This window comes from Akebia trifoliata, chromosome 15 (genome assembly GCF_017979445.1).
Source record: "Akebia trifoliata isolate Shusen 1 chromosome 15, ASM1797944v1, whole genome shotgun sequence".
Lineage (NCBI taxonomy): Eukaryota > Viridiplantae > Streptophyta > Magnoliopsida > Ranunculales > Lardizabalaceae > Akebia > Akebia trifoliata.
This window is the reverse complement of record NC_141389.1, coordinates 5,843,831-5,865,822: the sequence shown is the minus strand read 5'-3', so window position 1 is coordinate 5,865,822 and position 21,992 is coordinate 5,843,831. Positions and strand designations below refer to the sequence as shown.

General features: G+C 37.8%; 1 protein-coding gene across 1 annotated transcript in view; it reads right to left on the bottom strand.

Moving 5' to 3' along the window:
- EMB2804 (tubulin folding cofactor B) overlaps window positions 1-20,491 on the bottom strand; it is a 32,624-nt gene extending 12,133 nt beyond the window's left edge. The window contains exons 1-5 of the mRNA XM_086426890.1: window positions 20,311-20,491; window positions 15,538-15,689; window positions 7,211-7,329; window positions 3,608-3,669; window positions 3,374-3,415 (exon numbers count right to left, since the gene is read on the bottom strand). Coding sequence (XP_086283016.1) covers window positions 3,374-3,415; window positions 3,608-3,669; window positions 7,211-7,329; window positions 15,538-15,689; window positions 20,311-20,412 — 477 coding nt within the window. The 5' untranslated portion in view covers window positions 20,413-20,491. The remainder of the gene's footprint in view (window positions 1-3,373; window positions 3,416-3,607; window positions 3,670-7,210; window positions 7,330-15,537; window positions 15,690-20,310) is intronic.
- Window positions 20,492-21,992: the final 1,501 nt, after the last annotated feature.

Genomic DNA, 21,992 nt, shown 5'->3' with positions numbered 1-21,992 from the left:
CGTTGAGCGGAGGAGGTAGACCCAAGTCCTGATGCGGAAGGTGTACTTCCGTGTTCTAAAGACATGATTTGGTTTGAAGGGAGATCTGAAGAAGAAATTGGTACCCTAAGTGCAATCGCAAAGCACAGATAACAGTTTTCCTGCTGTCGGTAACTCACACAATAAATCAGAGCAGCCCAAATAGCAAGGCAGAGTCCAAATTACTGTTGAACACTAGTACAACCTGCTGTGTGATCACAAGGTCCAACAGATTTACTCGAGGACCAAAAACGAAGCACCCATTGCTGTCGCCTATTGAATCTAGATGCTCTTATGCTGTCAAAAGACCAAACCAAAGCAATCACCACTGTCGTACTCCTCCACAAGGTCCAGCAGACCTGTATCGCAGAACCAAAATAGAGTGATTAGGGCTGTAGGGCTGTCGAAGGACCAAGACGAAGCTGCTGTAACTGTCGCAGAGTCAAATCGAAGATGTTAGGGACGTCGTAGATCCAAAACGAAGCTCTTAGGGCTGTCGCAGACTTAATTAGAGGAAGCTATGACTCTCGTAGAACAAAAACAACACAGCAGCAACCATCGTAGAACAGAAACGACGCAGCAGCAACTATCGCAGAGCCAAAAACCAAGGTATTAGGGCTGTAAAGCTGTCGTAGAACAAAAACGAAGGTGCTAGGCTGTCGCAGAACCAAAAACGAAGGTGCTAGGTTGTCGTAGGATCAACCACGAAGCTCCTAGATCTGTCGCAGAGTCACCATGACCAAAAAACAAAAAAAAAAAATTCTTTCGGCTTGTTCGAGGTTACTGCAAGATTCACTGACGATGACTATAACACCAAATACAGCCACTCATGTAGCTTAGTTGCTATTGCACACCAAAGAGAAAAAAAAATTTTGCTACGAAAAGACAAACCCTAACATAGCAGCATGTGATAAAACGAAAAATAAAAATAAAAAATTGAAAGACCCCCGAAGGGGAGAAGGTCGAATGAGATTGACTCTAGGTTAGGTTTTAGCGAATAGAGAGAAGAAAGAGAGGAAGAAGAAAATTCCTTGGCTCTGATACCAAGAAGAATTTGAGAATAATCGTGTCAAGTCTCTTTGTGAGAGCTTGGCAAGAATTTATATTAATTACCAAAGTCAAATTACAGAAAAGTCCTTAGAAAATAAGAACTACATAAACGACTATTACTACTAAGTAATTAAGACTAGAAAGCAACTATAGAAACAAACTAAATTATTTCCAATATGATAGAGAGATTAGATTCAAAGTTGGGTTGGGGGACAAGGTTAGATTTTGGGAGGATATTTGGTGCGATACTTGTCTCTGGTTACTCAATTTCCATCCTTATATGCTTGTTCATTGAAAAAGTACAACTCTGTGAGACACTGTTTGATTTGGGACAGTAATACGAATTCTTGCAATTTGGGTTTTAGGAGGAACTTTAATGACTGAGAGTTAACTGAGATCACATCTCTTCTAGATCTTCTTAATTCGCTCCAATTTAGAAAGAATGAGCAGGACAGGAGGGAATGGTTCAAGGCCAAGGACAAGAGATTTTCTGTTAAATCCCTTCATAATTGCTTGCTTTCGTCGTGTGAGGTTTCTTTTTCACCATCCATCATTTGGTTCGCTCTTATACTACTCAAGGTTTCCTTCTTCTTATGGCTTGCCTCTTTGGGTAGAATATTAACCTTGGACAATCTGAACTCTCGGGGGTAGATCACCCCAAACTTTTGTTACCTGTGCTCGAAGAATGGAGAGTCCGCCAACCACATTCTTATTCATTGTCCTTTCTCGCGTGGTATTTGGATATTATTTTTATCTCGTTTCTAGGTGGTTTGGATTTTCCCTCTTTCTCTTTTCACACTTTTGAAGGTTAGAGATTCAATATCTTCTCTTCTAGAAAGAGGTATCTTTGGACTATCCTTCCTTCAATCATTGCGTGGGGTCTATGAAAAGAACGTAACAACAAAATGTTCTAGAGTAAGGAGAGCTTATCTCATACGATGATTTTGGGGTTACTCTTCTTTTGGTCAAAGATGGGTAAGAACTTCGAGGGCATGTGCTTCCAAGATTTTGTTTTCAATTGGGATACCATTTGTGACTTGTACCCCCCTTCAGACGTGTAACTTTCTTTTCCTTTGTTCTGTCTTTGTTTTTGGTTTGTTCGTATTTTTTTGTCTTGCTGTTTGGGGGCTATTTTATATATAAAAAAATAGTTAATATGAGGTAACAACACCCTTTTCTGTACATGACAACTTTGAGCAGGAAAGAAATTTTCTCCAAAAGGATTTGGTTGTAGGATTCTAGAAAACATTTTTATGGGTTTAAAATTTTTATATAATTCACATGGCATCGTAGGTATCGAGGGCCACTAAAACTATCTTTGGTTTTAGGAAAAATTTCAATGACTAGGGAGGTTGACTCATCTGGCTAGCCTCATTAGTTGTATTTCTGAGATTCCAATCATTCCTCCAAATGAGGATGTTCTAGTTTGGACAAAAAGCTATAGAGGATATTTATCAATGCTTGTCTTCCTTGTATATGTTCCCTGTCTCCATCATCTGGGGTTTGAGAGTTCCTTCAAAGTAGGTTTTTTTATTTTTTGTGCCTTTTCATTTGGATCACCATATTGAATAAGATTCTGACCTTGGATCATCTCATCTCTCCGGGTAGTCTCATTGTATTTTTTGTTTGTCTTTGCAAAGCTTGCACTGGGTTTGTTGACCACATTCTTATCCATTGCAGTTTCACAAGAACAATTTGGTCTCATTTCACTTATCTTTTCAGCATCAAAGGAGACTTTCCTACTTAAACTATCCCCCTATTCCAAAGTGGGAGATCTTATCCTTTTAGATTGTGCAAGAGAAACCTTTGGAGCTTCTTCAGTTCACAATTTGTTGGGAAATTTGCAAGGAGAGGAACAAGCTGCTGGGAAGGAGCTTAACTTTTCTAAAGTCGTTATTGGAATTATGGGTTTTTGTTGTTTTATTGGTGTAAGTTGTATAAGGATTTCAGGGGATTCTTTTTTGAGGACTATTTGTTCACGTGGGATTGCCTCTATAGTGAGTAGTAGTTGTGGGTGCTTGGATTCCTAGTTCGTTTGTTTTTTTTTTATATTGTTATATCTCTTTTTCTCTTCTTCTATTTCCTTGCTTTTGGTAGGTCTTATTAAACACCCCCTCAAATTTATTTATTTTTTCTTTTTAGTGGTATCACTTTACCTATAAAAAAAATCCCTTTATGCAAAATCTAGAGCCTTTTCTTTGTTGAGCAAAACCGATACATCCAAAACATGTCCAATTGTTCCATAATCTGTTGATATTAAAAGAAACAATGACAGACAAAAATGAAAACAAATCAATTTACTAACCTTGATATTTGCACAGAGGCCTTCCATGTAGTTATCTGGTATCTGTACAAAAAGTTTCGGTTAACAAAAGGCATATACAACACCACCCTTGCAGGCATACATACAAGCGCACACTGCATGTGTGCATACACAACTATTTTCACTCTAACTATGTTCACTGCAATATAGGAAAAATAAAAATCAATCAAGTGGCAGCATTCAGAATAGTGAATAAACAAGTCTTGAGAGGATTACCTTATTTTCAAGGATAGATGGATTTTGAGATGCCAATTTCCCCTTAAATTTTCTAAAAGTACCTGCGACATTCAGAATAAACCTGTGAGCTACTTTAAAAGTTTTTTTCTCCATGTTAAGACATTTGGTAAAAATGCTAAACAAAAATGTTTTACTGCTATTATAAAAATAAAATTACATAATCCAAAAATTACATCATGATCTTTTAGCATCTGTTGGAATTAAATAGTTATCAAGTATTTTGAAATATTGATGTTTATATAGCAGAGTTCAGAACAAATAATTTCCCTTTCAAACTGAGCTTCAACTTTCGAAAGATCTTTGGTTTTGACTTTTCCAAGAGGAGATTTTCTTTCTCTTTTCCTTTTTATAGGTAAAAGAACATATATTAATAAAGAAGAAAAAAAGAAAATATACAAAAAATGGGGAAAAAAAGGGGGGACGAGAAATCCAGCCCTACAGAAAGAGAAGATACAACGAAAACTTACCCAATGGACTAATCCTCCAAGTTACAAATTCTATCCCATCTAACCAGAAAATCACCAAAAAACACACGTCTAAACACCTTAAAGAGTTCCCCCCAATAGACTGAAAGAACTACCACCGAGTGCACCACACTAGTTACCTCACAGTCAATCCCCTAGAATATCCTTCTATTATGTTGTTTCCAAACTGCCCAACCAATCGTGAAGTGTGTCATACTCCACAAAATCCTCTTAGACATTCAAAAAGGAAAACTCCATTGCCCCCAAGTCTCAAACAGAATACTAATTGAGTTAGGGAGGTGGCCGTAAGTGCCAAACAACGAGATGAAATGCTCCCAAACCTGATGAGTAAACTTGCACTGAAGGAGGATGTGACTAGAGGACTCCCCATCTGCTTTGCACAAGGCACAACAATTTAGTGAGATCATACCTCTCTTGATGAGTTGATCCAAAGTAGGGAGACAACCCAAGGTAGCTTGCCAAATAAAAATAGAGATCTTCTCAGGAATTTTTGTGCCCCGAATAGCTTTGACTGGAGAAAAAATCTGCTCGGTTTGAAACCTCGTCAAGTAAAAAGAGGGTACTGAAAATGCCTTGTTTTTCGACGCCACCCAAAACCTCTCATCCTCGTCATGAGGACTATGATGAAGCCCCTCTAAACAGCCCAATAAAACTCCTAACTCCCCCATTTCCCAATCATTAAATTGTCTCCTAAAACCGAAATCCCATTCAGTCAGAACTCCCTCTCCCAATCTAAAGCACGAAATCGTTTTCCATTTCCTCGTAGAAATTGTGTAAAGAGGAGGGAACGCCGCCATAAGTGTGTCCTCACTGCACCAACGGTCTTCCCAAAAACGAACTCAGTCACCTCTTCCCACCTTGAACACTACAAACTTTGTAAATGATGGCAAACCTTTCAGAATACCTTTCCAAACCCCACACCCATAGGCTTCTTTCACGTCTTTGCTTACCCACCCATGCTCCTTCTCACCATATTTGCTACAAATGACTTTTCTCCACAATTCATTGTTCTCCTACAAAAAGTGTGGGTGTGCCACCACTGACACTAATGGACTCCAGATATTTTATTCCACCGATGAAATATAAACATCTGATTAATTGGTTAGCGGGGCGGAGCCAGGATTTTCTTGTAGTGGGGCAAATGGGGACAGGTGAGGGAGTGGGGACAAATGGGGCATCTAATTAGTTGAAAAGATGGGGTGTCTCAAAGTTCTGTGGGGGCAATTGCCCCCACCACCTCCTTACTAGCTCCGTCCCTGGGTTAGCCTACCGTGTTGGTGGCATTATTTTGAAATCCCATTCATGTTTTCTCAACTGACTGTTGAAACAAACACCAGATACCTTGAAGCACATCAGAATGCTATATCATTTCATGATTTTTCCATGCCGGACACCATGTCCTAGCGACATGTCAAACACATGCCGACACACATTTTTTCAAAAAAAACGTAATGTATTCAAATATGTTAATGCGCTTCAGCTTATTTAAATATGTTCTATGTTATATACTTCATATGAAATGGAGTACAACAAAATATATCTCTTGACATGTGAAACAAACTAAAGGCCATGCTGGTACATTGGGTTTGTGAAGGTCAGTGTGACACTTTATCCCATGTCAGACACCAAGACAAGTGTCTGTGTCTTTATTACATTATACATAGACAGCATGTAGTTCCACTCAAGATACAACAATCATTTGTCTCTATCTCTTCTATTCATGTTCATCTATTTTCCACTATTTTATGTTTCCCAGAAAATTCAAGATAGTATTCAAAGCTGTGTTTGGTTATAATTTAACCAGCTTGTGCCATTCAAAATAGATAAATTAAGTCATTGCAGCTACTAGCAATCAAACATTCGGAAATCAGATTGATAATATAAAAAGTTTCAGCAAAAACATAAAGGCTGGGCCCCTTGCATGAGTTCTAATAGAAAGATAATGTTTGATGGACAAGAGCATTTTATTTTTATTGGGCAACACTTTCTTGTTTGTGTAAGCTTCAAATTGTATGGGGTTTGGGGTTATTAGTAATGTTTTTGGGTTTCAATAAGAATGCATTTATATAAGCTGAGTCACATTAAAAATCATATAGTCAGCAAGGCTTCAGATGGTTCTATGGGCTTAGTAATCGACTTTAACATCCTCATCAGTTCAGCAAATTTAAACAAGCAGAATTTCAAGAAGTTCAAGAAAAGCATAGTAAGCACAAGGATCAAGCAGTTCAGGAAGAGCATAGTAAGCACAAGGATCAAAACACATGATCAGGGTAAGTCGGGGATTAAATCTTGACTTTTGGCTACTGTATGGGCTTATCTTGAGGGACATGGAAACAAAAATGGAAAAGCTATTGGTAGATACATAATTGAATGCTGGGGAGGAGTCCAAGCAGAAAGAATCCAGCAATTGACCAGGTTTTTGACAACTTCTGCATGTCTGACAGGAGGATAGACTCGGTGTAGTGCCCATGGTTTCAAAACTCGATTTGACATCTTGTCTCGTCTTGCTTATGGACGAGACCGAGTTGTCTTGGACGAGATAAACCAATAAACTTGATTTACAATTATTTATTTATATGAAAATAATTATAATTTTTTTTTATAAAATACGGGTGGATTAGAAGATTTTTAGACGTAAAATCATACTTTCTTTAGAAAACATGTATTTAAATTCTTAAAAAAAAAGATTATTTTAATTAATATATACAAAATCCCAGTTGACTCGGACAAGTTCTATTGATTCGGACAAAAATTTGAAAATCTTGTCTGAGTCATCTCGTTTATCTTGCAGCATTCTGCACAGTTGAAACGCCACGTCTATCCGTCTCGTTCATGGATGATGCCAAGATGACTTGACCAAGTCATCTTGGTCTTGGAAGAGATTTGAAACCATGGTAGTGCCAGAGTAGGGATGCCCAACCAAAGTTAACATTGGAAATCTGAAATTTTAATTCAGTGTCAAGAAGGTCTAGAACATATTCATACGGCATATGGCAAAGATTTATTTCAAATTCATTAATGATACTTAAACATTGGATTTAACATCGAAGTACGTTAAAATTATCTCGTATGCAAGATAAGGTTTCAAGGGACTTGCCATCAAGTTTATCAAAGGCTTCTTCAGAAATTGAGTATTTATCCACCAGTGAAGTGTCTTCTAGCCAGCCACCAGAGGTTATTGATGAGGGATCCAGATCTATGATGTGCAATCGGTACCTTCAGTATATCAGAGACAATTCTATCAATGACTAACAATACAAGAAACTATCTCAACAACAATGATAGAAGTGAATGAATATAATGAGTGCCACCTGAAAAATGACAAGGGCCTTTAATAGGCACTTTCAGGTTGCAATCTACATGACAAGAAAAAGGGACTACAATGATAGGAGAACAAAAAACAAATGTTATACAGTTATACTAGGAGATGAACAGATCATCAGAGAAAACCAGCTTAAGATGATGAAATTGAAGGATTTGCTTTTGTATCTAAAACTTGTTACCATGTTTTTTGATAGGCAAAGAAATTTTATTAAAGAAGAAAGAATGTACAAGGTGTTCGAGATGAACCACCACTGAGGAAAAAAAAAGAGATGCCTAAAGAAACTGACTAAGAAACCTCCAGATTACAAACACAATCCCATCAAACAAGAAGATCTTCAAAATAGACCCACTAAAGACATTAAAGACCTTTCCTTAAAAGAACACAAACAATAAGATTGAGAAAATTATAACTAGTAAGGTGAGTTCTTTGTCTTAAAAAATGAGTCTGTTAAGTTCCTTCCATCAAAGTATTAAAAACAAAGAACAGAAACTTTCAGTGCAGCATTGGAGTTGAGGCACATCAACATTTAAGGCAGGATTGCCCCCACCATAACTACATATTATTCCAAGTATCAGGGACAGCCAACATGGATCCTATCTTACCATTCATCTCTATGAAATGTATCTTTTACAAGGCTTATTTCTTCAATTTTCTTTCTACTTCATGCTACACCATTTTTGGCTTTCCCCTCACCTTTTAGAGCCTTAAATTACACCAAATCACTCATTCTCACTGGTGCTATCATTGGTCTACATTGTACATGTCAGAAACATATCAATTGAATTTTCTTTATTTTACCTCCTATTGAGGTTATCCCTAGATTCTCTTAAATTTACTCACTCACCAATATTGATTGTCTTTCTTAGTCTTACCACTCATCCAACTCAGCATTTTCATCTGTTCAATGCCCATACTAAGAACATTTTGTTTCCGGATTGCCCAACATTAGCTCTATAAAGCATAGCAAGATCAACCTCATAAGTCATTTTCCATATGTTTGTACCTGAGATAATATGGTATGGAACTAAATGGAAATTTCCATACAACTGGCCTTTCACTCTATGCATGTGTGTGGTGGTCCTGTGAGCAGATCTCACAAAATTATAATACATGATTTATGGGTCCAGTGGACCAATTCATTCTAGAAAGTAGACTAGAGACGATAGCAAGGAAGTCGTTGACAATTAGAAACCTTAGTGTGCTAAACTACATTATCAGGCCACATGTGGCAATTGTAGGCTAGTCCCCAAGCTTTTTTATTTTATTTTATAGATAATTGAAAGAGAAACAGGAAGAGGGGAGGTCAAGATGACACGCCCCAAAAAGACAAAAAAAAAAATAAAACAAAAACCAAGTTAAATGGAAGAGAGATTACAAACACAATCCCACCGGACCAAAAAATCCTCAAAGAACACTCCTTTGAACTCCTTGAAGACTTTGCACCAATAAAAAAGCAAACCAAGAATTGAAATAACCAACTCATGACTTAAATGTCTAATTCCTTCAAAAGTTCTCTCTTTTCTAGCTTTCCAAATGCCTCACAAGATCGCGAACAATGTTTTACACTCCACAACAACCTCTTGGAATAGAGGAAGCCTGTCCCAACATGAAGCCATTCCCCAAGAAGATCTCTAACTGTGACCTGGAATACACCAATCCACCCCAAACAAAGAAAGGAAATGAGCCCACATCTTAGTGGCTACCTCGCAATGAAGCAATAAATGGTTAGATGACTCCTCGTCATTCATGCACATACAACAAACATTTGGGCCACAGAAACCCCTTATACTCAACAGATCTAGCGTTTGGATTCTTTTCCGCATGACAAACCAAACAAACAACGCTACCTTGGAAGGCACATTAGGACCACAAATCGCAATGCAAGGAAAAGACAGATCTCCGCAAGGAAAGACAGATCTCCACTTTTAGTGAGATCTTTGGAGATGTTTGTGGCCGATAACACATCTTTACTATTTGGGACCCATAACCTCTCGTCTTCCACCAAAGGGCTTCTTGACACCATGTCTGGTCGACCCATCAACTCCATGATCTCCAACACCTCCCAATCGTTCAACGATCTCCAAAACCCCAAATCCCAACCTATGGTCCCCTGATCCAATACCTAGAAGTTAGCAACCGAAGGTATATTTTCCTTGAAATTCCATACAACCTAGGAAAGCTATCCCTCAATGGGCCTCCCTCGCACCAAGCATCTTCCCAAAACCTAACATTGTCCCCCTTCCCCACCTTAAAAGTAATTCTTCTTTTAAACTGAAGAAGAATCTTCAAAATATCCTTCCACACCCCACAACCAAAAGGATATTTAGCATCACTACTCTCCTAGCCCAAAGGGTCCTCACCAAACTTTGCCGCAATCACCTTACACCATAACCTTTCCCTTTCCACACCAAACCTCCAAAGTCACTTCCCTAGCAAAGCTCGTTAAGAGTTCCCAACTTTCTAAAACCGAGACCCCCACGACTCTTAACCGTGCACATATTCTTCCAACTGACCGAGTGCAATTTGCTTTTACCTCCCTTATCACGCCACAAGAAATCTCTAAATAAATTCTCAGGCCTCAATTCCAAACTTTTAGAGATTGAAAACAGGGATAAGTGGTACACTGGAATGCTGAACAGAATGCTCTTGATTAGGGTTAGTTTACCGCCCTTAGAGAGATAATTGGCTTGCCAAGAGCTCAATCTTCCAGAAACTTCTTCTAACACCAGCTCCCAAATGCTTTTACTATTGTAATGAGCCCCCAAGGGAAGACCCAAATAAGAGGAAGGGAGGATGCCCGCTTGACACCCTAACGATGCTACGAGAAAATCCACAGCAACCACTTGTCCCACTGGATAGACCTTACTCTTCTGAAGATTAACTGGCAAACTGGACACTGATTCAAAGCAACACAGTAACCCTCCAAGGAATCTCACCTGATTTACATCCGCATCCAAAAAACTCAAGGTATCATTCGCAAATTGTAATTGGGTAACCACATGACCACTAGTTTCGTCTTCACGAAACCCCCTCAAATCTCCGTTCTACCACTACTAGAAGCAAAAAAAGGGAAAAAGCGGATCTCCTTGGCGTAAACCCCGAGAACTCCTAAAGAAACCCTTCGGAGAACCATTGATAAGGATAGAAAACGAAGGGGGTAGAAACACACCTCATTACCCAGTATATCCAGTTATGACCAAATCCCATCCACCTAGCAAGTACCTCGAGCAACTCAGCTTACATGGTCGTAGGCTTTCTCCAAGTCAATCTTACAAACTAACCCGGCATTTGGGATTTTAATCTCGAGTTTAGACACTCATTAGCTATCAGGACCCCATCCAAGATCTATTTCCCACTCACAAAGGCCCCTTGACTTAACCCAATGATCCCGGACATCATATTTTTCATCCTAGTCGCAAGTAACTTAGAAATGATTTTGTAAGTGGCGCTCACCAAATTAATTGGCCTGAGATCCAAGATGTCTTCCACACCCACCTTCTTCAGAATAAGAGTGACAAAAGAACAATTCAGCCCAATATCTAGTACCCCATTATTGAAAAGGTCTAACAAAACTTCCATCAACTCTGCCTTGATTGTTACCCAACACTTCTTGAAGAATCCCATAGTAAACCCATTCAGCCTAGGCGCCTTATTTGAGCGCAAACTTGAAATAAATGCCAAAGCCTCCTCTTCCTCAAACGGTCTCTCTAGCCACATCCTTTGCTCACCAAAAATACTATCAAAATGCAACCCATCAACCTTAGGTCTCACTGAATGTGGTTCCGAGTACAAGCCAACATAAAAGTCAACCACCCCTTTCCTAACCTCCTCCTCCCCCTTTACCCACCTTTCCCCAGTTCTAATCTTTGAGATATAATTTCCTCTCATATGAGCATTGGCCATGCGATGAAAAAAAATTAGTATTGCTATCCCCTTCCTTAAGCCAATGTATTTAGTATACTTTCCCTAAATTTCCCCCCTTCTAGCTTTAGTCCCCGGAGACAAAGGACCCAATTCCTCCCTCCTATCTGATTCTTCTATCTCCAACTAGAGTTCCTTCTTTTTCATTTCCACCCTCCCAAAGACCTCCTTATTCCATGCCTTCAATTTTTCTTTAAAGAATTTTAACTTCAACCAAAAACTCACCCCTGGTCTCTCCTTGAAACTCAAGCAGACCCACCAATTCTTAATTAACTCTGAAAATTTTCTTGCATCAACCACATATTTTCAAATCTGAACGGGATGGACGCCTAACAATCGGCCTAGTTGCAGAATAATCGGGCAATTGTCTATGGTTGGATTGGGCACCAAATCTTGAGATCCCCTGAAAAGTACTCATCCCAACTTGTTATGCTGCGTGCTACCTTCCCTCTTTCTCAAAGATGCCAATTCTTGCAAAATAACTATTTTTTTTTTCCTTTTGACAGTTTCTACGTTAACCCCCAGTTCCTCCAAACCTTTTGCCTCTTCCTCCCAAGACAACAAAAAAGGGGAACACTCTAAGCAATCTGCAGAGACTTCCATCGAGCCTCAGACCTCTTAAAGCTTAGCTCAAATAGCTTTTCTCCGACCACCAGATCTCTAGCCTTCACGACGTTGCCTAGGACCCCCATTTCCTCCACTGATTTGCTCTTATTAATCCCCACAAAAGACCCAGCACAACAATCTTATCTGAATTCCAACTATAGGGTTCGACTTCCTTAAGCCTCTCTTCAGGCGAGTTGTAACCATCCTCACTACTCTTAGTCCTCCCTCAACCCTCACCAGAGCCACACACTAAGAAGCCCAATGGCAGAACACATGGCAAGAACCCCGAGACTTAGAGAAATAGAGAAAGGATTTCTAAAATTACTTAACTGCCTAACCACAGTGAAAATGAGCTTCCCATCCTTTAAAAAGACCCTGAAGGCCACCCACCAACAACACACTCGAGGGATTTTCTACAAACTCTAGAGCAACTAAGTCACCTACAGAACTCATGGAGGAACTGGAGAAGGTATTTGACCACTGAAAATAAATAAAAAAGGAAGAAAGTTCCCACTGGGCTGAGCACAAGTTGTTGCTATATGTGAGGAGACGCCATCCGACCAAATCCCCTCCTTGAGGCCTAATGGGCTGATCACAAGAGAAGCCCCCCCCCCCCCCCCATCCCTCTAACAGAACCCATAACAGAAATGAAAGCCTAGTCTTCAAACGGACAGGGCAACACAAACTCGAGTGGAGGCCCACCAGAAGGCTCATGGATCAAAAAAACGGAGTCCACGGTCCTTCGGCTCTCCTAACTAACAACTTGGGCCAGCGAACATTGAGCCCCAACTCTTTTCCTCGTGCCAAACTCAGACCCCCTAGGTTTGCCTTAGGTTTGACCCTCCAAAACCTCTTTACACGTCTTATTTCTACCAAGTTTACCTCGAAAATTCTCGATCACACGTGTCTCATACTACTTGAGGCACCACTACATTCCAAACTAATCCCTTTTTCTATTTCTTCGCACCTTTTATTCCCTTAGGCCGGACCTAGAAAATCGCCATCTATCCTCTTCTTCAAGGTATAACCTGCTACCCCTCTTACATTCGTAGCCTGCATAGGCTTTAATTTGAAATTGGGGAGAAAATCTGATTCTGGCAAACTACTTGGTAAAATCACGTCCTCACACCCTTTCGAATTCCCTCCACTCCAAAGACGACCTCCAAACCATGACCAATTACTGGACCAGATGAAGAATACTCAATAGAACCTAGCCTAGACCCTACCTGCCCACCCAAAAAGACCATTTTCAACCCAGCATCTTCCACCCTAGTAACTACTTTAGATTTCCCTTTGATGTCAATCATCGCACATAACTCTGAAGGGGATTCATCGATGATCATCTTGTGCCAAAAGCCTCCTACCTCCACCGTTAGACCTCTTGGCATCCTCCATCGACAGTATCTGACCTTCAGCCTTGCGGAGGAAGCATCCACCATTTTTTAGGTCTCCTCATCAACCCCTGCCAGGCCCCCTAACTGGTCCCCAATAAGATTGAACCCCTGTGGTGCCCTAGAGATTAAAAGGCAGTCCCCACACTTTGACCCAGGTTCCCTCGCCGGTACATGCATCCTCTAATTTACTTACATCCATGTACCACGGAGACAAACTCACCTCAACCCCTTCTAATGACACTGTTTTGAGGCAAATAATCAAAGAAGCCACGAATTTGTTCGCAACTAGAAGAACCCCCACAAATAAGCCTTTAGACGTACCTCTCTACTCCATCTTCCTACAACAATCTTTGACCTAATCTCCTCCTTCAAGAGAGACCAGTCTAATTGGTTCAGATCAGCGTTTGCATATCACCCCACACTTCCACACTCCAAAACAGTCTTCCATTATAGATCCTCTAAGAGTCTCAGTCAAGGAACTAAATTTTCTCCCAAGACTTGCTCTTGCTGCTCTTTCATCAGCTTGACAATGCCTCTCTTCCCTTTTACCGAGTCATGTATCATCATTTTCTAGACAAAATTACTATTAGTGGCTCCAAGCCAGATGCATTGCTTAAAGTTTATTTGATCGCAAGGTCTTTGATAAGCCATCAGCATTAGAAACTTAAGTTATGGAACGTTGACCATACACACCATAAGTGGTGAATGCTATGCCCCAAAGATACCAAGTTAAAAGGGAAATTTTGGATTCTATGGTTTAATTAATGTCCAACAAATTGTGCCTAACTATTTTGTTATGGTGTAAATTTATCAAGACAATCAAACACTTGGACGTAATAATGTTCCATCATAAAACAATTTTTATCAGCATCAAAGGAAATTTTGTTGAAAAAGAAACAATTACAACAAAGGGAATAATCACTCCCAAAATGTACGAAGAACCAAACTAAAAATGAAAATTGAAAAAGCAATGACAAAATAAGTGTGCCAGTTACAAACAAAATCTTCTAACTTAACGTCCCAAAACTCTTTTAGAATAGCTGAATGGATGATGGTACTGTCATAGGAGTAGTCAAAGTAGTCATGATCTTGAATTTTTTTTCTTTTTTTTATTAAATAATTTTTTTTATTAATGGAGGGCAAGGTGTCCTCAGACAATAATGCAACAAGAACTAACCTCTCTTATCACTAACAAGATCCCACCTAAAACGAAAATCCTCGAAGGAAAAAAATCTCCAAACACCCTATTTTGCTTACACCAATGATATCCCTAATATACCCTCATTGACATAAAAAATTAATGTGAAGTATGCCAAAGTGAAAACATCCTAAAATGGGCCCTTATTACCATGAAACACGTCGCCTTAGAATGGTCTCTCCACCCAACTACTCAATACTCGACTGAGATGATCAAAGTGTAGACCGTCTAGAGTCATATATATCTAGCATGCTTCTTATAATGATTCTCCTTGAAATTTGCCACACCTTCTTGATATTATTCTCCTTTTCTCAAATCCCTTCCCATCCTTGCATTTAAAGATCCATTTTTTTCCAAGCACTAGTACCTTAGTAAAAATATTTAGTTGTTGTCTCCACATTTGAGCTACGTGGCCTCCAAGATCTCTCAATGGGTTAGCACACCCAACAAGACTAATACATATGAAAAGTACATGTATATTTGTGATGGGCAAGATTGTTCAAGAGCTGGGGTACAAACTTATTCTCTGGTAGGAAAAAAAACCTCTTTGAGCCTTACTTCCTTATGCAATATGCTGGGGAATCGAGTTGGAAAGAAATATGAGAATCTATTTCAAGGTTGATAGAGATTGCCATGAGATAATTTTGTCTATTTTGTTTTGTTGGTGTAAGACGGATGAGGCATTTAACAGGATTTTTTTTAGGAGTTTGTTTTTAGATGGGAAGCTCTTTGTTTAGTGTAATTCCTTTCTTGTTTTTTGGCTTTTGCTTCCTTGTATTCATGGTTGGTCATCTCAACCGCCATGTTCTTCATTAATATATTCTTGTTTACCTATAAAAAAACAGCTACAACAGTGACCGAAACTTTTGAGGTTACAATTCAAGAACTCTTCAATGCACTAGAAATTTGTTCGTATAAACGATTTGGCATTGAAAGAAAAGTCAAGATAGAAATAATAAAAATGAATCTATTAAACTGACCCATTGTGTGGAGAATAAAATCCAAAGGGTCTCAAATTGTCACTTAAATCTGAAACTTTAGCTCCTGTATCATCATAAAGCTCAAGGCACATTGAGTCAACAGAAGTACCAGTCTTTTTCCAAAGCTTCTCTTTTATAGATTCCACAGTCATCTAAAAGCAATAAGTTAAATTTCATTAGCAAGAACAATGCAAGTTTAATTAAAGGGCTTCATTTCACAATCAAGAATTAAACTTTTTTATAAAAACAAAGCTAATACAACCATTTTTCAATAGAACAAAAACAAAAAGTAAAGCACAACATTCAATATAAGAAAATAAAATACATGGAATAAATAAGTACAATGAAATCAGCATAACCAAAAGAAATATTGTGTAAACTATCACTTTTGCTAGACAATTAGGCTTAAATGCACAAGTTGTCACTAATTTTCTCCCGTCTATGTAAAAAGGGGGAACTCTATTTTCTGAAAATTTTTATTTTCGAACACGTATAAATTTATCTCAAAAATACAATCTTCCTAATATTATATACTTAATAATAACTAAGTATTTCAAAATGATCAACATTAGAGTTTGATCATATCGATAAACATGTTCAATTGATTTCTTCAAATTAATTTTCATCTACAAGTTAGAGTAAGTGATAAGACGTTGTGACCCATGAATCATTAGCTTTGATACCAAAATAATATGATCCCCTCTTATCATATGGCTTTTATCAAGTATAACAAATTAAATAAGGATAAGAAATAGAGAATAAAATCCGTCCCTTGAACCCTTGACAGTGATTAACCTCTTAGGCCAAAGCCAAATCCTTCATTCCATTTTCTATTTGTGCACTGGAATCTATACACAAAGAATCCAACAAACAACTATGGAAAGAGCCCAAAACTAAATCTATACAAATAACAACCACCCCTAAATAAAGAAACCCAACATAAATAAAAACAATAAAGTAAACATTAGGACTCATACCCAAAAACCCAATCTAAGTCTAGGACCACTCCGTCGACTCGCTAGTGTTCCCATCAACGTTAGTGGACCCAATGTTAAAATATTTCTACACAGCTAAGATTATTTCTTATTATACCAACTTCATTCCCTTCATATGTTCTCCCATGACTTCATATCTCATAAAGGTAGAAGAGGAAAGGCAATAAAGGTGGAAGGGCATTATTGGAAAAGGGGAATAAGAGGAAATACAATAAAGTTGCATTATTGGAAAATGGGTAATATAGAGGAACTATCTTGAACATAATTAAACGGTTCACATTTCAATTGAATTTGTAAATACCCAAACCTCCAAAAATACCTAGGCATTAATGGAGTGGAAAATTTAAGTCTTAACTTAAAGATCGTAACATACCTCAACACTTCAAGGCCGACACCCTCATTGGCCCACTTTATGGAGAGCCCCCTGCCCCATGGCTTTCTTTCCAAGTACTAGGTACCCCTTTCTCTTTTTTTATGAGTCGCCCCTTCCCATACTATTCATGGTGGCCTACTATGACAGAACCCTTCCATATCCCATACTATGGCGAGCCCCCGTTGGCCCACTTTACAGAGAGCCTCCCCACCCCTTGGCCTTCTTTCCAAGTACTAGGTACCCCTTTCTCTTTTTCCATAAAGCACCCATTTCCAGACTATTCACGATGGCCTACTATGACGGAACCCTTCCAAATCCCATACTATGACAAGCCCCACTCCTGTTACATACCTACTATTTAGATAACATAAAAATAATAAAAAAGAGAAAAAAAAAAAAAAAGATAGATTTGATCTCATTCAAGGGAGATCAGACCTCTAGAACCAAATTCAAGATGGTTAGTCTCCAAATCCAAATAAAACTTTCATAATATTTTCTTGGCCAATTTTTTGATACAAATTTGAAGAGTTAAATAATAAAAATCCTAACTACTCATTACAATTTAATCTCCTATTAATTAGGGATTAGTTCTCCAAATTACAAAGCTACTTACATTGCACGTACAAGATACCCATCTCCCACGTCTCACACTTAAACTAAAACACTAAGAAAAGACCATATGCTTCCTACCTATTTTAATTAAACTACATCACTTCATACGTACGTATCATTCCACCTGTCTTGAAAAACGACCTTGTCCTCAAGGTCAAAATTTGAAGATATTATTGAATCTTAAAATCTCCCATTGTTAAAGTTTTTCTTTAAGTCCTTGCCTTCTTCAAATCTTCACGTGAAATCAATGTACCTTTCAAATCGTACGACATTCAAAGGTGATCACTCTAGGGGATCTTCTTCCTAATAATCACTTTGAGAGGGTTTTCCTCCATCCTTTAGTCTTCACATGATCCTCATCGTACATTGAGCCCACAACCTTTAGTCCAAGAAAATGTGCTAATACCAATTGATACGAACTTACTTTGATTAGATCACAAAAATAATAAAAGATGAAGAAAGATCAGAAAATGATTTCTTTCAAGGAAGATCGGACCTCCTTAAGACCAATTTGACATGGTCAATCTCCAAATCCAATTAGGACTCTATAACCTTCTCTAGATAATCTTCATTAAGGCATAACATAGATTTAAATACATAAAAAGAGGTAACTAACCGTAACCCACTCTCCCCTATAATATAGGAATTAGTTTCCTATTGGATGAAGTAACTAATATTCTCCCACATATCCCACCCATGTATAACTCTTCCCATGTTTTAGGTAACTACTCAAAGTAATGAACTAATGATCCCACGCAACACATCTAATTAACAACCCTAACTCATACTAGAAACTATCCTACATATCTAATGCACCCAAATTACATAACTCCAATTCATAAACATTTAGTAACATAAGAATCCACCCACCTTGAAAGCGACCTTGTCCTCAAGGTCAGAACCTCCTAGATCCCATATGATATTGGAATCAATTACAATATCCTTAACGCGTACCTTCCACATTACTCGTCTTTCGACGATTTACTTGCAATTAACATTGGATTCCAATCCCTCTGAATGAAGCATAAATTTCAATGATTGGTCAAGGGTAATGGAAGTTTCCATCACACGATCCTCAACTCCATCTAAGCACCCACTTGCAAGCTGATCCACTCCAAGAAATATATAGGTTTTCCTTTTGTGGAGCATTGCTTCTTTTCTTTGGAGAAATGTTTCAATTAAGCAATGGGATTTCCTCAAAGCATCCCGCACTGACTCGAAAAATTTCTTTAAGTCATCACGTATTGACTGGATTACTTCTATGAACGTTTCATTTGATTCTGTAATCTCCACAATGTAGATCGGCAACTTGTAACAAGATGATGATTGAAAAAATGTGATTGGTATGACAATCGACACAAAGTAATCCGAGTATCATTGCCCTCTGATACCAATTGTTACATACTTACTATTTCAATAACATAAAAAAGAAAAATAAAAAGAGAAAGAAAAGATAGATTTGATCTCATTCAAGGGAGATCAGACCGAACCAAATTTGAGATTGTTACTCTCCAAATCCAAATAGGACTTTCATAATATTTTCTTGGCTAGTTTTCTTATACAAATTTGAAGAGTTAAATAATAAAAATCCTAACTACTCAATACAATTTAATTTCCTATTAATTAGGGACTAGTTCTCCAAACTACCAAGCTACCCACATTGCATGTACAAGATACCCATTAGGGCTTAAAATGGGTCGGATACGGTCCGGATATGAGTATGTCCATATCCACATCTGAATTTTTTATTCTGATTCATATACGAATCCGATTCGACTGAGATTCTAATAGTTAAAATCATATCCGAACCATTTTACTTTCATCAAATCCATATCCAGATCCGATCGAATTAATTGATTCTGGTCGGTTGGGTGGGTAATGTCAAACCATTAAAGGTTATTTAAAATAAAATTGCTAAAATGTGGTCAAAATGTGACTTAAACTCAAGACCTTTTCATTTTGAAGGGAGTTCTTGACCACTACAACCAACTATTGTTGGTTGATGAAGCATAACTTGAAAAATATAAAAATACAACTTGCAAAGTAATGTATCATTCAGATCTTGACGAATATAAGAATGGATCCGGATCTGATTTGGATCAAGGGACATCAACCCATATCCGAACTATATTTTAATTCGGATATATTTGATGGAACCAAACCGGCTAAATTCGGATTCGGCGCACTCATCCCATTTAAGCCCTAATACTCATCTCCCATGTCTCCCACTTAAAATCCTAACTACTCATTTCATAGGTACATATCACCCCCCACCCCTTTATATTTTAGAACCCCTTTCAGGACCATTTCCCATACCATAGAGGAGGCCCCTCTTTTAACCTTTTTTTTTATTATTTTTATTTTTATTTTTATTTTTTTCAGAACCTCTTACATATCCCCTACTATAGAAAAGTTCCTTTTTTTTCCAAAATCGCCTCCCCAGGACTCGAACCTTGGATGTGGGGTGGCTTTGGCATGAAATGTTATGACCCAAGCCAATGCTCCAAAAATACCTAGTCGCTAATGTAGTGGAAAGTTGAAGTCTTAACCTAGGGATTGTAACAGAATCTACATGAATAGAAGCAATTGGACACATTAAAATGAGATCAGATTCCTAATTTGGGCACCCAAATTCGTTTTTAGGCAATTAGGTGATAACTATAACTACATTTTCAAGAATGCAAATTGTCTCGTTGGCATAAAAAAAAAATCGATTTGTTAGCAAAAATTGAATCTAAAACTAAAATTCGATTAAATTAATAAGTCACAAACAGTAATCGTAATCAAAGGTACCTGAAGAGAGAAGCGAACATCAGCAGAGAAGTTCTTGAGGTTAGAATGAGTTACACGAAGGAGAACTGACTCGTCTTCTGGAATCTGTAACCGAGTCGCCATTACTGCCAACTCGCTCCACACTTTCTTCTTCTCCTTTGTTTCTTTCCCCTTATTATATACTCGGGAGTTAGAGAGATCAGCACTGTTGGATCAGGTTTCTGAGATATAGTTTGTTTTGGGTAATTTAGACATACCCCTTTAGTTTTAGTAAATATTTAAAATACCCCTGTGTTTTCAAACTAATAACATAGTCCTTGATTTTAGTCTTCTTTAATATACTAATAAAATGACCTAAAGACTCTCATCTTCTATAAATTCTTGAATTTTCTCCCTCAATGGGGGTGGAGCAAGAATTTTACCTACGTGGGGGGAATTTAAGAGTGAAAATGTTTGTAGGAGCAAATAATAGTAAACAAATTTGTATGGGGGCAATAGGGACATATATTTTTTTATCCGTCATTGTTATTTGTCGCAATAGCTCATAATCCCTTATTGACTTTGAAAATTCTTGTGGGGGCAAGTCCTCCCATTTTCAATCCGTCCTTATCCCTCAAGGTTGTTTTTGACCACTACAATACTTAAAATACTAATAATAAATTACTCTTATCTTCAATCTCAAAATTCTATCTCCTTCTGCCATTAAATTAAATTTTTGTCTAAAACACCTGACTTCTCTACATAAAATTTCACCATCTTCTACTTCATAAAATACTAAAATTCTGTTTCATAAAAATTTCTATCTTATTTTTAGAGGTTACAGTTTGAAGTAGATAAATCTTCATGTTGAAAACTTAGGTAAATTTTGTTTCCATGTGATAAAAAATGATCGGTGGTTTTTGGCTTGAGATTAAAATAAGAGCATTTAAATGTTTAATTAGTCTATTCGAGAAGACTAGAGTCAATGGAGGCATGTCAAAGATTTGAAATCACAAGAGTATCTCAAATATCCACAAAAACATCGAGGAATATGTCTAAATAACCCTAGAAATTGAGTAGTTTAAAAAACATGGATATTAGGAAAAAATCAAGGGTTTTTGGATGAAAGTTGAAGATGAGGCCACTTCCGTAATTTTCTATTAGTCTCTTGAGAATAGGACTGGAGTTCGGGGGAGTTGGTGATCAACCTATGCCCAACCAAACTTCTCATGACAATCCCACATCAAGCATGAAATGCTCAACCAAAGCTCAACCCAAGCCAGGTAAGTTCATTCCTCATAAATTAAAACTTTTTTTTCTTGATTTTCCAAAATCTGGGATTTAAAAGATTAGTAAAGCCAATTTTAAGTTGTGGAGAATTGATGGTTATGAGATTCATCTCTCTTCTATTGGCAATCACTCAAAAACCCATTTCTAATAAATTTGTTGACACTATGCTTCCTTGTTGTAAATTCTACATAAAAAAAATAAACAAATTAGGAGAATTTGTGCATCTAAAGACCGGAAGTTGTAGGAAATTGTTTTCAGGTACTTAGATGATATGTAATTGTACGTAATGAATGCTGAACAGAACGGCAATTAGCTGGTGGTGACTACAACTTATGACTAATGTAGGTACCGCCAAGGTTCATCTTCAGACGGCAATTGGCTTTTTTTTTATTCTTGATCTGATCTTTGGGATTTTGGATCATTTTCTTACATAT